The sequence below is a fragment of the Panthera tigris genome, chromosome A3 (assembly GCF_018350195.1).
Source record: "Panthera tigris isolate Pti1 chromosome A3, P.tigris_Pti1_mat1.1, whole genome shotgun sequence".
NCBI lineage: Eukaryota > Metazoa > Chordata > Mammalia > Carnivora > Felidae > Panthera > Panthera tigris.
This window is the reverse complement of record NC_056662.1, coordinates 61717726-61734209: the sequence shown is the minus strand read 5'-3', so window position 1 is coordinate 61734209 and position 16484 is coordinate 61717726. Positions and strand designations below refer to the sequence as shown.

General features: G+C 42.2%; 1 protein-coding gene across 2 annotated transcripts in view; it reads right to left on the bottom strand.

Moving 5' to 3' along the window:
* Nucleotides 1-13568: 13568 nt before the first annotated feature.
* Nucleotides 13569-16484, bottom strand: part of TMEM131 (transmembrane protein 131) — a 238002-nt gene continuing 235086 nt past the window's right edge. For both annotated transcript variants that reach the window (XM_042981230.1, XM_042981231.1), the window contains 2 exons: nucleotides 15656-15816; nucleotides 13569-14619 (listed from right to left, as the gene is read on the bottom strand). In XM_042981230.1, coding sequence (XP_042837164.1) covers nucleotides 14338-14619; nucleotides 15656-15816 — 443 coding nt within the window. In that variant the 3' untranslated portion in view covers nucleotides 13569-14337. The remainder of the gene's footprint in view (nucleotides 14620-15655; nucleotides 15817-16484) is intronic.

Sequence of the window (16484 nt, the reverse complement as noted above, 5' to 3'; positions counted from 1 at the left end):
CATAATTTTATTGGCCCTTTCTCTCTCTCTCCTCTCTTTCTGGGACTCTTATAATGTAAAATGTTGGTCTGTTTGATGTTGTCCCATATGTCTCTTAGGCTATCTTCAATCTTTTTCATCCTTTCAAAATTTTGCTTCTCTGGTAAGTTCCACTGCCTTGTGTTCAGATTCAGTGACCCATTCTTCTGCCTTTTCTATTCTGCTGTTGAACACTTCTATAGTGTTTCTCAGTTAATTCATGTATTCTTCAGCTCTGTTACTTTTATTTGGTACTTTCTTATATTTTCTAGCTCTTTGTTGAAATTCTTACTTTGTTCATTCATCCTTCCCCTGAGATCAGTGAGCATCTTTTTTTTTTTTTTTTTTTTTTCTTTATTTATTTATTTTTTTTTATTTTTTAATATATGAAATTTACTGTCAAATTGGTTTCCATACAACACCCAGTGCTCATCCCAAAAGGTGCCCTCCTCAATACTCATCACCCACCCTGCCCTCCCTCCCACCCCCCATCAACCCTCAGTTTGTTCTCAGTTTTTAACAGTCTCTAATGCTTTGGCTCTCTCCCACTCTAACCTCTTTTTTTTTTTTTTTTTTTTTTTCCTTCCCCTCCCCCATGGGTTTCTGTTATGTTTCTCAGGATCCACATAAGAGTGAAACCATATGGTATCTGTCTTTCTCTGTATGGCTTATTTCACTTAGCATCACACTCTCCAGTTCCATCCATGTTGCTACAAAAGGCCATATTTCATTTTTTCTCATTGCCACGTAGTATTCCATTGTGTATATAAACCACAATTTCTTTATCCATTCATCAGTTGATTGACATTTAGGCTCTTTCCATAATTTGGCTATTGTTGAGAGTGCTGCTATAAACATTGGGGTACAGGTGCCCCTATGCATCAGTACTCCTGTATCCCTTGGATAAATTCCTAGCAGTGCTATTGCTGGGTCATAGGGTAGGTCTATTTTTAATTTTCTGAGGAACCTCCATACTGTTTTCCAGAGCGGCCGCACCAATTTGCATTCCCACCAACAGTGCAAGAGGGTTCCTGTTTCTCCACATCCTCTCCAGCATCTATAGTCTCCTGATTTCTTCATTTTGGCCACTCTGACTGGCGTGAGGTGGTATCTGAGTGTGGTTTTGATTTGTATTTCCCTGATAAGGAGCGACGTTGAACATCTTTTCATGTGCCTGTTGGCCATCCGGATGTCTTCTTTAGAGAAGTGTCTATTCATGTTTTCTGCCCATTTCTTCACTGGGTTATTTGTTTTTCTGGTGTGGAGTTTGATGAGCTCTTTATAGATTTTGGATACTAGCCCTTTGTCCGATGTGTCATTTGCAAATATCTTTTCCCATTCCGTTGGTTGCCTTTTAGTTTTTTTGGTTGTTTCCTTTGCTGTGCAGAAGCTTTTCATCTTCATAAGGTCCCAGTAATTCACTTTTGCTTTTAATTCCCTTGCCTTTGGGGATGTGCCGAGTAAGAGATTGCTACGGCTGAGGTCAGAGAGGTCTTTTCCTGCTTTCTCCTCTAAGGTTTTGATGGTTTCCTGTCTCACATTCAGGTCCTTTATCCATTTTGAGTTTATTTTTGTGAATGGTGTGAGAAAGTGGTCTAGTTTCAACCTTCTGCATGTTGCTGTCCAGTTCTCCCAGCACCATTTGTTAAAGAGACTGTCTTTTTTCCATTGGATGTTCTTTCCTGCTTTGTCAAAGATTAGTTGGCCATACGTTTGTGGGTCTAGTTCTGGGGTTTCTATTCTATTCCATTGGTCTATGTGTCTGTTTTTATGCCAATACCATGCTGTCTTGATGATGACAGCTTTGTAGTAGAGGCTAAAGTCTGGGATTGTGATGCCTCCTGCTTTGGTCTTCTTCTTCAAAATTACTTTGGCTATTCGGGGCCTTTTGTGGTTCCATATGAATTTTAGGATTGCTTGTTCTAGTTTCGAGAAGAATGCTGGTGCAATTTTGATTGGGATTGCATTGAATGTGTAGATAGCTTTGGGTAGTATTGACATTTTGACAATATTTATTCTTCCAATCCATGAGCAGGGAATGTCTTTCCATTTCTTTATATCTTCTTCAATTACCTGCATAAGCTTTCTATAGTTTTCAGCATACAGATCTTTTACATCTTTGGTTAGATTTATTCCTAGGTATTTTATGCTTCTTGGTGCAATTGTGAATGGGATCAGTTTCTTCATTTGTCTTTCTGTTGCTTCATTGTTAGTGTATAAGAATGCAACTGATTTCTGCACGTTGATTTTGTATCCTGCAACTTTGCTGAATTCATGTATCAGTTCTAGCAGACTTTTGGTGGAGTCTATCGGACTTTCCATGTATAATATCATGTCATCTGCAAAAAGCGAAAATTGAGCATCTTTATGACCATTATTTTGAACTCTTTATCAGGTAAATAATTTATCTCTGTTCCATTACAGTATTTTTCTGAGGATTTATCTTGTTCTTTCAATTGGAACATATTATTCTTTTTCTTCATTTTCCTTGTCTCTCTGTATTGGTTTCTATGTGTTAGATAAAGGTCAACTTTTCCAGTCTTAAAACAGCCTAAGTAGGAGATGGACTTTGTTGTTCAACATTTCTTTAGCTCTTGCTGTCTCTCAAGACTTTGTGATTGTTCAAGCAGTCTACTTTACTTGTGGTGGCTCCCAGTAATTGAGGGTGTGCCAAGACCTGTCACTGTTCTAAAGGGGAGGAACTTAGCACCTAGAGTTAGTGATTGGAAGCCAGACAATCAGGCAGCAGCTTTTTCTTTTTAAATTTTTTTAACGTTTATTTATTATATTATTGAGAGAGAGAGAGAGAGAGAGAGAGAGAGAGAGAGAGAGAGGAAGGAAGGAAGGAAGGAAATGAATGAGTGCGGGAGGGGCAGAGAAAGAGGGAGACACAGAATCTAAAGCAGGCTCTAGGCTCTGAGCTGTCAGCACAGAGCCCGACATGGGGCTCAAACTCACAAACCAGGAGATCATGACTGACCTGAAGTTGGACGCTTAACTGACTGAGCCACCCAGGTGCCTCTCAGGCAGCAGCTTTTAAAGTATGCAAGTATACTTCTTTCAGGGGAAGATTGGAAGCTAGGTGTTTCTGTTGGCTCCCTTTGCACAGAGCCCTGTTGTGATAGCCAATTAAGAACTGTTTCTTTGCTACCATCCTGTTGAGCCTGTGAACACAAGCCCTGGCCATGAGAGCCAAGCTACCAAGGGAATTGTATTTTGGGTGGCAGACAAAAAAGCAGGGCACCAGATATAAACACAAGCTCCTTTCTCAGAGACACTGACCACCTGGGGAAGGGCAGAGGGTGTCTGCCAGCATCCTAGTCTCTGCAGAGGACTGTAGTCAGCCCCTAAATGTGTGTTTAATAAGAAGACTGTCCTTCAGGCCGCAGCTATGAAGATAAGCTAATAGGCTTCTTTCACAGATACTGGTGACCTGATACTGGTAGAAGAGAGTGCAGAGGTGTCCTCTGGCTTATGTTCCCTGATAGCAACTTCATAGGCCCCTAGATGAGTGCCAAACCAGAGGCCTGCCCCTCAGAATGAAACTCTAAGACAAGCAAATAAGCTTCTTTCTCAGAAAGTCTGGAGGAGTCTTTGCTGTGCCTTGGGGCGGTGGCCAACCAAGAACTGTCTGTTACAGTCCCATGAGACCCATGAAACAAGTCCCCTGGCCACCAGAGCGAGGTGATCAAGGGGCATTCCCTGGGTGGCAGGCATGAAAGCCAGAACACCAGACACATATACAGGGCCTCTTCCTGGAAATACTGGCAATTTGAAGTACAGCAGAGGGAAAGTGTGAAGACAGTGTCCATCTTGTGAGGTCTCTGGAGAGGAGACATCCCCGACAATATCTCTAACATTACTCCATTTAATATTGGCAATTTATCTCTGCAATTATGGGTAATATCAAGAATCTTGTTAGACTCATTTTTTTTTCTGTGTATGTGTGTGTGTGTGATATAAGCTGGCTATACTAAGATGTAATGCACATCATAACTTTCCCCATTTTCTTTTGTCCTAATCAGGGGCTTATTCTGACAGTTAATAATAGCTTCTCTGAATTTCTCCAATTTTTGTTACCAGTGAGATGACACGAGTATTTCTCTAGGTTAACCTAGTTTCTTTAGAATAACAGCCCAAGAAATACCATTAGAGTCTAAGTCTTTGTGTTCTAATATTCATTGTTGTTATAGCTATTTTCTTAGATAGTACTTAAAACATATAAAATTGTCTTTGTCATTCAACTTTTATAGACTGTTGTCAAAGTCTTTAAAAGACTCTTTTGAGTTGAACAGTCACAATCTGTGTATAACTTTTGACTTCCCCCAAATGTGACTATGTACAGTACTGTAGCAGAATGAAGTATCACATGTATCATCATCCTCACTGGAAAAGTTGGATCCTGGAGTGACACCTGCTCCTTGACCTTCTACACAGGAATCAGCAAAATCTCCTTCCAACCAGAGTCCAGGGGAAGGCAGAACACCTTTACCTGTCTCTCTAGGCTACTTGCTCCACCTCACCCCCTTTATGTGGTTCTAATGAAGTTTCTGCCTGAGGGAAATGCTGATAAGTGGTGGTATTAGCTCCCAGGCTTAAAGAGCTTTCAGCACCGAGGACAGCACCCCAGTTCGTTCCATGGTCCAGCTCTGGCCTCTATTTCCTGATCCCAACCCCATGTTCTCCCAGACCCTTCACCTAGGGGGGAGGGAGGTGGGGAAGCTAGTTATTCTTTGGTCCTTGGCCAGATCTGGCCAGTGACTGACCCCACCACGTCTGCAAGATCCCATCCCTCTCCCGACCTTGTTACTTTGCCTTTCAGTTCAAGGCCTCAACCCAATTCCACACAGCTAGGGCTGGGTGAGGAGGGCCAGGGGTGGGCCAGAATCATGCAGTTGAAGCCTTCCTGGCGCCTTTCCTCCACCTTCCCTTTGCTTATAGTCATTTGGCAACTTCTACCTTACTTTTCAATCACAATATAAGATAGGTATTTATTAAAAAGAATCCACATATAAGTGTACCTGTGCAGTTCAAAATCATTCAAGGGTCAAATGTATATCATCATCTAAAAGTATCTGCCTATTTTGTGAATCTGACATTTAAGAAAGGGTAAATCAAAATTTTTTGTATCTTTTTTCTTTCTATAACAATGTACAACTATTTAAATATTTTAGGTCTAAATTTTTAAAGTTCATCACCAATCTAGACATTAAAATTTCAGTAACATATTAAATTTTCATGAATTGTAGTATCCTAAGAATTTTAGGGGTACCTGGGTGACTTAGTCATTTAAGCATCTCACTTTTTTTTTAGTGTTTATTTTTGAGAGACAGAGTACAAGCAAGGGAGGGTTAGAGAGAGGGAGACACAGAGTCCAAAGCAGGTTCCAGGCTCTGAGCTGTCAGCACAGACCCCGATATGGGGCTTGAACTCATGGACTGTGAGATCATGACCTGAGCCAAAGTCAGAGTCTTAACCGACTGAGCCACCCAGGTGCCCCTTAAGTGTCCCACTCTTGGTTTCGGCTCAGGTCATCGTCTCACAGTTTGTGAGATCGAGCCTTGCGTCAGGCTCTGTGCTGACAGCATGGACTGCCTGGGTCTCTGTCTCCCTCTTTCTTGCCCCTCCCCCACTCATTCTCTCTCTCAAAATAAATATAAATTTTTTTAAATAAAATTAAGCTATTTAAAAAGAAATTATTTAAATACTATATATGTGCACATATATATACTGTATATATATGTGTGTGTGTATAAATATATAAAGCTTTTACTTTTAAATTCAATTTTGCTTTTAAATTCAATTTTACTTTTAAATTCAATTTTAAATTAATCTAGTACAAACTATTGTGTTAAGTTTTTCACCACAAAGTGTTAGACTGAATCCCGTGAAGACTTTAGATTGGTATGTTGCCATACAAATACCTACTGTGAGAGTAATTTGGAAAATCCAAGTACCAGCAGAAGCCCTTGTTTGTATTTTTTCCCAATTTCATGTGTATAGTGTTTTTCAGTACTGCTGATGAGAGCTGCATGGGGTGAAATTAGAACTTAAAATAGGAAGGCATGAGGCGACTGGGTGGCTCAGTCAGTTTAGAGTCCAAACTCGGTTTTGGATCAGGTCATGATTTCATGGTTTGGAAGTTCGAGGCCTGGGTCAGGTGTGGAGCCTGCTTGGTTTCTCTCTCTCTCTCTCTCTCTCTCTCTCTCTCTCTCTCTCTCTCTCTCCTCCCCCAGTTCGCGTGCACTCTCTCTCTCTCTCAGAATAAAAAAAAACACACACACACAAAAAAAAGGAAGACATTTGGTAGTCTCAGGTGATTCTTAAGAAGGAGCAAATTTAGGAGCCCTTAATGAGTTACCTTTATTGAAGTGAAGTTTGCCAACAAAATTATTTTTGTAAATGAGGGTTAATATGAAGTTCACCTGTTTTCATGGCTTTGCAACGCCGTATTTGCTTTGGTGTAGAAAGAGAACCTCAAGCCTAAATGTGTCCTGGTTTTGCAGCTGTACCAGGAGATTGTGCTAGTGAGACCACATGAGGTCCAGGTCCGCCACGAGCCCAGAATGCCAGAGTTCTGACTGTATAGGAATCTGGTGTCTGTCCCTGCATGGCAAGACACAGGCTGGAAAAGCGAGGTGTCTGGTTCTACTGAGCCTTGGTGTAAAGCAGAGAAGAGGTAGGACTCAAATTCCTTTTGTACATTTCAGTTGAACCACTGTGACATTCTTGGGGATGGGTGGATTTCTTCATGATGTAACTGGGCTCAAGCAGAACATTTGTGCTTAGTGTCTCCTGGTTACCCAGCAAGACTGGGTGTTCAAAGGCTGGCTTTAAAATAGACTGGAAATAAGTGACTGAGAAAAGTAAGTTGGAACAGGCAAGACTTTTTTTTATTATGAAATTTATTGTCAAATTGGTTTCCATACAACACCCAGTGCTCATCCCAGAAGGTGCCCTCCTCAATACCCATCACCCAACCTCCCCTCCCTCCCACCCCCCATCAACCCTCAGTTTGTTCTCAGTTTTTAACAGTCTCTTATGCTTTGGCTCTCTCCCTCTCTAACCTCTTTTTTTTTTTTTTTTGTCTTCCCCTCCCCCATGGTCTTCTGTTAAGTTTATCAGGATCAACATAAGAGTGAAAACATATGGTATCTGTCTTTCTCTGTATGACTTATTTCACTTAGCATCACACTCTCCAGTTCCATCCACGTTGCTACAAAAGGCCATATTTCATTCTTTCTCATTGCCATGTAGTATTCCATTGTGTATATAAACCACAATTTCTTCACCCATTCATCAGTTGATGGATTATTTAGGCTCTTTCCATAGTTTGGCTATTGTTGAGAGTGCTGCTATAAACATTGGAGTACAAGTGCCCCTATGCATCAGTACTCCTGTATCCCTTGGGTAAATTCCTAGCAGTGCTATTGCTGGGTCATAGGGTAGGTCTATTTTTAATTTTTTGAGGAACCTCCACACTGTTTTCCAGAGCAGCTGCACCAGTTTGCATTCCCACCAACAGCGCAAGAGGGTTCCCGTTTCTCCACATCCTCTCCAGCATCTATAGTCTCCTGATTTGTTCATTTTAGCCACTCTGACTGGTGTGAGGTGATATCTGAGTGTGATTTTGATTTGTATTTCCCTGATGAGGAGTGACATTGAGCATCTTTTCATGTGCCTGTTGGCCATCTGGATGTCTTTTTTTTTTTTTTTTTAACGTTTATTTATTTTTGAGACAGAAAGAGACAGAGCATGAATGGGGGAGGGTCGGAGAGAGAGGGAGACACAGAATCTGAAACAGGCTCCAGGCTCCAGGCTCCGAGCTGTCAGCACAGAGCCTGACGCGGGGCTCGAACTCACAGACCGCAAGATCATGACCTGAGCTGAAGTTGGACGCCCAACTGAGTCACCCAGGCGCCCCTGGATGTCTTCTTTAGAGAAGTGTCTATTCATGTTTTCTGCCCATTTCTTCACTGGATTATTTGTTTTTCGGGTGTGGAGTTTGGTGAGCTCTTTATAGATTTTGGATACTAGCCCTTTGTCCGATATGTCATTTGCAAATATCTTTTCCATTCCGTTGGTTGCCTTTTAGTTTTGTTGATTGTTTCCTTTGCTGTGCAGAAGCTTTTTATCTTCATGAGGTCCCAATATTTTTGCTTTTAATTCCCTTGCCTTTGGGGATGTGTCAAGTAAGAAATTGCTGTGGCTGAGGTCAGAGAGGTTTTTGCCTGCTTTCTCCTCTAGGGTTTTGACGGTTTCCTGTCTCACATTCAGGTCCTTTATCCATTTTGAGTTTGTTTTTGTGAATGGTGTAAGAAAGTGGTCTAGTTTCATCCTTCTGCATGTTGCTGTCCAGTTCTCCCAGCACCATTTGTTAAAGAGACTGTCTTTTTTCCATTGGATATTCTTTCCTGCTTTGTCAAAGATTAGTTGGCCATACTTTTGTGGGTCTAGTTCTGGGTTTTCTATTCTATTCCATTGGTCTATGTGTCTGTTTTTGTGCCAATACCATGCTGTCTTGATGATTACAGCTTTGTAGTAGAGGCTAAAGTCTGGGATTGTGATGCCTCCTGCTTTGGTCTTCTTCAAAATTACTTTGGCTATTCGGGGCCTTTTGTGGTTCCATACAAATTTTAGGATTGCTTGTTCTAGCTTCAAGAAGAATGTTGGTGCAATTTTGATTGGGATTGCACTGAATGTGTAGGTAGCTTTGGGTAGTATTGATATTTTAACAATATTTATTCTTCCAATCCATGAGCACGAAATGTTTTTCCATTTCTTTATATCTGCTTCAATTTCCTTCATAAGCTTTCTATAGTTTTCAGCATACAGATCTTTTACATCTTTGGTTAGGTTTATTCCTAGGTATTTTATGCTTCTTGGTGCAATTGTGAATGGGATCAGTTTCTTTATTTGTCTTTCTGTTGTTTCATTATTAGTGTATAAGAATGCAACTGATTTCTGAACATTGATTTTGTATCCTGTGACTTTGCTGAATTCATGTATCAGTTCTAGCAGACTTTTGGTGGAGTCTATCGGCTTTTCCATGTATAATATCATGTCATCTGCAAAAAGTGAAAGCTTAACTTCATCTTTGCCAATTTTGATGCCTTTCATTTCCTTTTGTTGTCTGATTGCTGATGCTAGCACTACCAACACTATGTTAAACAACAGTGGTGAGAGTGGACATCCCTGTCGTGTTCCTGATCTCAGGGGGAAAGCTCTCAGTTTTTCCCCATTGAGGATGATATTAGCTGTGGGCTTTTCATAAATGGCTTTTATGATGTTTAAGTATGTTCCTTCTACCCTTTCTCGAGGGTTTTTATTAAGAATTTTGTCAAATTTTGTCAAATGCTTTTTCTGCATTGATTGACAGGATCATACGGTTCTTATCTTTTCTTTTATTAATGTGATATATCACATTGATTGATTTGTGAATGTTGAACCAGCCCTGCAGCCCAGGAATGAATCCCACTTGATCATGGTGAAGAATTCTTTTTATATGCTGTTGAATTCTATTTGCTAGTATGTTATTGAGAATTTTTGCATCCATATTCATCAGGGATATTGGCATGTAGTTCTCTTTTTTTACTGGGTGTCTGTCTGGTTTAGGAATCAAAGTAATACTGGCTTCATAGAATAAGTCTGGAAGTTTTCCTTCCCTTTCTATTTTTTTGGAACAGCTTGAGAAGGATAGGTATTATCTCTGCTTTAAACATCTGGTAGAACTCCCCTGGGAAGCCATCTGGTCCTGGACTCTTATTTGTTGGGAGATTTTTGATAACTGATTCAATTTTTCGCTGGTTATGGGTCTGTTCAAGCTTTCTATTTCTTCCTGTTTGAGTTTTGGAAGTGTGTGGGTGTTTAGGAATTTGTCCATTTCTTCCAGGTTGTCCAGTTTGTTGGCATATAATTTTTCATAGTATTCCCTGATAATTGCTTGTATCTCTGAGGGATTGGTTGTAATAATTCCATTTTCATTCATGATTTTATCTATTTGGGTCATCTCCCTTTTCTTTTTGAGAAGCCTAGCTAGAGGTTTATCAATTTTTTTTATTTTTCAAAAAACCAACTCTTTGTTTCATTGATCTGCTCTACAGTTTTTTTAGATTCTATATTGTTTATTTCTGCTCTGATCTTTATTATTTCTCTTCTTCTGCTGGGTTTGGGGTGTCTTTGCTGTTCTGCTTCCATTTCCTTTAGGTGTGCTGTTAGATTTTATATTTGGGACTTTTCTTGTTTCTTGAGATAGGCCTGGGTTGCAATGTATTTTCCTCTCAGGACTGTCTTTGCTGCATCCCAAAGCATTTGGATTGTTGTATTTTCATTTTCATTTGTTTCCATATATTTTTAAATTTCTTCTCTAATTGCCTGGTTGACCCATTCATTCTTTAGTAGGGTGTTCTTTAACCTCCATGCTTTTGGAGGTTTTCTAGACTTTTTCTGTGGTTGATTTCAAGTTTCATAGCATTGTGGTCTGAAAGTGTGCATGGCATGATCTCAATTCTTTTATACTACTTAAGGGCTGTTTTGTGACCCAGTATGTGATCTATCTTAGAGAATGTTCCATGTGCACTCGAGAAGAAAGTATATTCTGCTGCTTTAGGATGAAAAGTTCTGAATGTATCTGTCAAGTTCATCTGGTCTAGTATATCATTCAGGGCCCTTGTTTCTTTATTGATTCTCTGTCTATATGATCTGTCCATTGTTGTAAGTGGAGTATTAAAGTCTCCTGCAATTACCACATTCTTATCAATAAGATTGCTTATGTTTGTGATTGTTTTATATATTTGGGGGCTCCCATACTTGGTGCATAGACATTTATATTTGTTAGCTCTTCCTGATGGATAGACCCTGTAATTATTATATAATGCCCTTCTTCATCTTGTTACAGCCTTTAATATAAAGTCTAGTTTGTCTGATATAAGTATGGCTACTCCAGCTTTCTTTTGACTTCCAGTAGCATGATAGATAGTTCTCCATCCCCTCACTTACAATCTGAAGGTGTCCTCAGGTCTAAAATGAGTCTTTTGGGGCGCCTGGGTGGCTCAGTTGGTTAAGCGGCCGACTTCGGCTCAGGTCATGATCTTGCAGTCTGTGACCTGTCACAGGCTCTGTGCTGACAGCTCGGAGCCTGGAGCCTATTTCAGAATCTGTGTCTCCCTCTCTCTGACCCTCCCCCGTTCATACTCTGTCTCTCTTTGTCTCAAAAATAAATAAACTTTAAAAAAAAATTAAAAAAAAATGAGTCTCTTGTAGACAGAAAATAGATGGGTCTTGTTTTTTTATCCATTCTGATACCCTATGTCTTTTGGTTGGAGCATTTAGCCCATTTACATTCAGTGTTATTATTGAAAGATATGGGTTTAGTCATTGTGGTATCTGTAGGTTTCATGCTTGTAGTGATGTCTCTGGTACTTTGTGATCCTTGCAACAGTTCACTTTCAGAGTCCCCCTTAGGATCTCTTGTAGGGCTGGTTTAGTGGTGATAAGTTCCTTCAGTTTTTGTTTGGGAAGACCTTTATCTCTCCTCCTATTCTGAATGACAGACTTGCTGGATAAAGGATTCTCGGCTGCATATTTTTTCTGTTCATCACATTGAAGATTTCCTGCCATTCCTTTCTGGCCTGCCAAGTTTCAGTAGACAGGTCTGATACTACCCTTATGTGTCTACCTTTGTATGTTAGGGCCCATTTATACCTAGCTGCTTTCAGAATTCTCTCTTTATCCTTGTATTTTGCCAGTTTCACTATGGTATATCGTGTGGAAGACTGATTCAAGTTATGTCCGATGGGAGTTCTCTGTGCCTCTTGGATTTCAATGCCCTTTTTCTTCCCCAGATCAGGGAAGTTCTCAGCTATGATTTGTTCAAGTACACCTTCAGCCCCTTTCTCTCTCTCTTCTTCTTCTGGAATTCCTATGACACAGATATTGTTCCATTTGATTGCATCACTTAGTTCTCTAATTCTCCCCTCATACTCCTGGATTTTTTTAATCTTTTTCTCAGCTTCCTCTTTTTCCATAATTTTATCTTCTAATTCACCTATTCTCTCCTCTGTCTCTTCAATTGCAGCTCATTTATAGCATTTTTTAGCTCCTCCTGTTTCTTAGTCCCTTGATCTCTGTAGCAATAGATTCTGTGCTGTCCTCTATACTTTTTTCAAGCCCAGCGGTTAATTTTATGACTATTATTTTAAATTCATTTTGTTATACTGTTTAAATCGTTTTTGATCAGTTCATTAGCTGTCACTACTTCCTGGAGTTTCTTTTGAGGAGAATTCTTCCATTTTGTCATTTTGGATAGTCCCTGGAGTGGCACGGAACTGCAGGGCTCTTCTTCTGTGTTGTCTGGAGTAACTTGCGTTGGTGGGTGGGGCTGCAGTCAGACCTGATGTCTGCCCCCAGCCCACCGCTGGGCCACAGTCAGACTGGTGTGTGCCTTATCTTCCCCTCTCCCAGAGGCAGGACTCACTGTGGAGTGGTGTGGCCCCTGTCTGGGCTACTTGCACACTGCCAGGCTTGTGGTGCTGCTTCTATGGGATCTGGCATATTAGCCGGGGTGGATCCACAAGGTGCACAGGGGTGGGAGGGAGGCAGACCCTCGGAGGGATGGATCCACAGAAGCATAGCATTGGGTGTTTGCGCAGTGCAAGGAAGTTTGGTGGCGGGAACTTGTTCCCTTTAGAATTTTGGCTGGGGGAGGGGAGAGGGAAATGGCGCTTGCCAGCACTTTTGTTCCCCCGTAGAGCTCTGTCCTTCCAGGGACTCAATAACTCTCCCTCCCGTTGTCCTCTAGCCCTCCCACTCTCCGAGCAGAGCTGTTGACTTATAACATTCCAGATGTTAAGTCCTGCTGGCTGTCAGAACTCATGCAGTCCAGCCCCTTTGCTTTTGCAAGCCAGACTTGGGGGCTCTGCCTTGCCAGGCGGGCTGCCCCTCCACCGTCCCGGCTCCCTCCTGCCAGTCCATGTAGCGTGCACCGCCTTTCCACCCTTCCTACCCTCTTCCGTGGGCCTCTTGTCCATGCTTGGCTCTGGAGAATCTGTTCTGCTAGTCTTCTGGTGGTTTTCTGGGTTAGTCTGATGTGGGTGGAATCTAAGTGATCAGCAGGACGTGGTGAGCCCAGCATCCTCCTACACCACCATCTTCCGGGAGTGGGGGCAGGGGGAAGAAACCAGGCAAGACTTTCTGAAAGATTAAACCAAACTGACACTATTGTGGCATTCCCAGCTTACCTGGCATGTGTGTATGTGTTATTTCTACAGGTACCATTTGGAGGATTTGTGGGAGTTTTAAAATTGGAAAAGGGTCAACACTCTTCTATTTAAAAGGATGAAGACATATTAGATGTGTGCATTTTTTTCTATCAGGGACCTTCAATGACCACCGTGGAAAGACACGGAATTTAGACCATAGGAGGTTCCAGCCACGATAAATCAAACTGCATAGAATAAGGCAATGATAGAAGGGTGTACTTTGGGGTGAGAGAATCCAAATAAATTAATCTTGCTGTAAAGAAGAGACACACAACAATTCAAGGCTTTTGAAAAAAGCATCATTTATTTCAAAGTACAACACAAAGTTGTATTTTTAAGAAATACACATTCAATCTTGTATTTCAAGACTTGGCTATGTGCATTTCAGTTTATCTTTAAAATAAATTCAGGTATACAAATGGTACATACCTCAAGTACAAACAGCACAGAAAATGCATATGGTCTCAACCGAATGTTTTTACATTCATTCACTGTTCTTAAAGTTGACTTACATTTCTGTAATCTGCTTTTAAACCAAGACAGCCTTATTTTAAAAAAATACTCTGTATTTTTCAGCACAAAGTCCTCATACGTTTTTAAAATTAGATCTTGGCGCATAATATTGTGAAATTATTAAAAACCAAACTTGGTAATTTAATAAAATTGTCACATGCCAGGACTTCTGATTCAACTCAAATTATTTCCTTAGCTGTAAATGTCAAATTTGTGTTCATACAGATAAATAAAGGATGGAAGAAGACAGGTGGTGGAAACTTGATAGCAGTTAAGGTTTTCAGATGTACAGGCCTTACTAGAGTTTGTGGCTGAGTCCAGACTTTTCCCTAAAAGCACAATAGCAAATCTCATATTATCGTAATTGCAAGAAAGATCTGAAAGAAGCGAGTGGTACGAGCCTGCCCTGCTTGAATCTGTTTTGCAAAGATGAGGAGGGTGGGGAGTGGGAAGCTATAGCAGTAACAGCCTTAAAAGATGTCTCAAAAACTGGCATATCATGATCTAGATGAGGGGCCCCCACTTTTTTTTTTTTTTTTGCCTAATTTCAATTCTCATGAGGGAAGTGCGAATTAGACCAAGGGTCAGAGCTTCTTCTTCCGATTGTGGGGCTCCATATCCGCCACGGGTTGTACGTTTGCCCCAGATCATCGGCCGGACTGGAGGTGGAGGGAGCATGAGGAGCAGAGGTCTCTGTGCCCATGAGGCCGATGCTTGGCAGCGTGCTGGCTGGGGTGGAGAAGGGCAGGGTGCTATTCAGGCTGCTGGACCAGATCGAGTTGCAGAATGGAGTGGTGGACCACAAGCTGCTGGTGTTGCCGAGGATCGACTGACAAGACAGAAAACGTAGCATGGAACATCGGGACTGACAGGCGCGCAGGTGGGACGCGGGTGAAGGTTAGGCTACAAACCGGGGCTGGGCCGCAGCTTCGATAACCTTCTTTATCTTGTATATAAATGTTTCATATATATGGGCATCTCAGGGTCTGGTGTTTTAAAGAAAGGTTGGCAAACTACAGTCGGAGGGCCAAATCCAGCCCTGCCTGTTTCTGTCCACAGGAGGTCTGCCGGAACACGGCTGCACCTGCCTGTGGCCGTGCCGTCCCGCTACTTCTGTGCTGCCGTGGCGCAGGTGAGCAGACGCTACAGAAGCAGCAGGGCCCGCAAAGCCTAAGATCTTTCCTGACCCCTGTTTGAAAGGCACCTTAACCATTCTTTAAAAATGAAGCTAGAATGATTACAGTGAAGATAAGTTTGAAATCCGTGAAGGTAAAGTATCTCCTGTTCAACCCTGCTTGTCTAATTTAGTTTTCCTGAGAATGAAGAAAGAATCACAGTGGGATATTTTTTTCTGTCATAATTTTGTGAAAGCTGAAACCAGTAATTATTTTCCTTGGTAAGAATACTTTTTTGGTGCATGGTCTTTACGGAAAAATCTAGCCGAGAAACGCACAATGGAAAAGCTCAAGCTAAGACACAGGTGTTTCTCAGAAGCAAAATAAATGTGACCCTCCAGCAGCTTGCTCCTGGGGGGCTGAGGGGCCACAGGATGGAGAGGGTGAAGGCCACCCTCAGTCGCTGTCTGGCCCCAGCCACAGGTGGGGCACATTTACAGGTTGGGAAGATGCTGGAATGACTTTTCTCTACTAGGAGACCAAACCCACAGCTGCTCATTTGTTCTTTCTATAATTTCTTGACTGTAACAGCTCTGAAGAAGTATGAACACAGCAATGGAGACAATAAAAGAACTAACCTGACCCTTCCACATTGCTCTCTGGCTTTTATAACGGCGCCAGTGCTGCCTGAGTGACAGTGACAGCAGTAATAATGAGGGTTCAGGTGAGGTCCAATCCCCAAGTACTCACAGAGGCCGTGTGGGTCGGGGAACCGGAGCTGGCTGGCCAGGAAGGGCTGGGATCCGTTGCTGGAGAGTCCCAAAGGTAGGAAGGGCCACTACTAAACTCGTTCCAGCCCCTCTGGGAGGCCTGATTGCACGACCGAGATAACCCGAGTTTGCTGAAAACTTCTGCAAGTAAGGAAGCAATCAATTCTGTATCTTATGTTGCCACACTCACTCATGTAGGACAAGATGGGCATTCAGAGGCACATGTCCCCCCACTGCTCACTTGGAGTCTCACACCTGCTCTGCCAGCTCCCACCACACCCCAGGGAGGATGGGGAACAGGGGGCGTTCCCCACAACACAGGCACATGGCACACAATCTGAGCTCTTTACCCACACCATTCACTGGATGACATCGAGTGCAAATACCCCGTCTCTGACACGACCGTGGTGAATGCAAAGCTTGCGCTGTTGTCTCTAATTCTGGACAGCAAGTAAGGAGCCCAGCACAGCCAGGAGTTGTATTTCAGACACAAAATCCTTTCTCGAAGTTCTTAAATGCTGGGAATACAAACCAACTGGCACTCCCAGCACTAAGCTCGTGCCTTTGGCTTTGGGCTTGTGGGGAGGTGGAGGTGGAACAAGAGACCCTTTTGAGAGCTTCACGCTGGGCTTCCTTCTTCCCGGGCTACAGTACCAGGGGCTGAGCGGGCCCGGGCTCCTGAGCACCTGTCTGGGAGAGAAGCCTCAGCCCCGTTGCCTTAAAATCAGCCTGCGTATCTCATGTCTGTTGGGACCTGACTACAATGACGAAGAAACGCACCTTTTAGAAATGTCTACTGAGTGACAGCC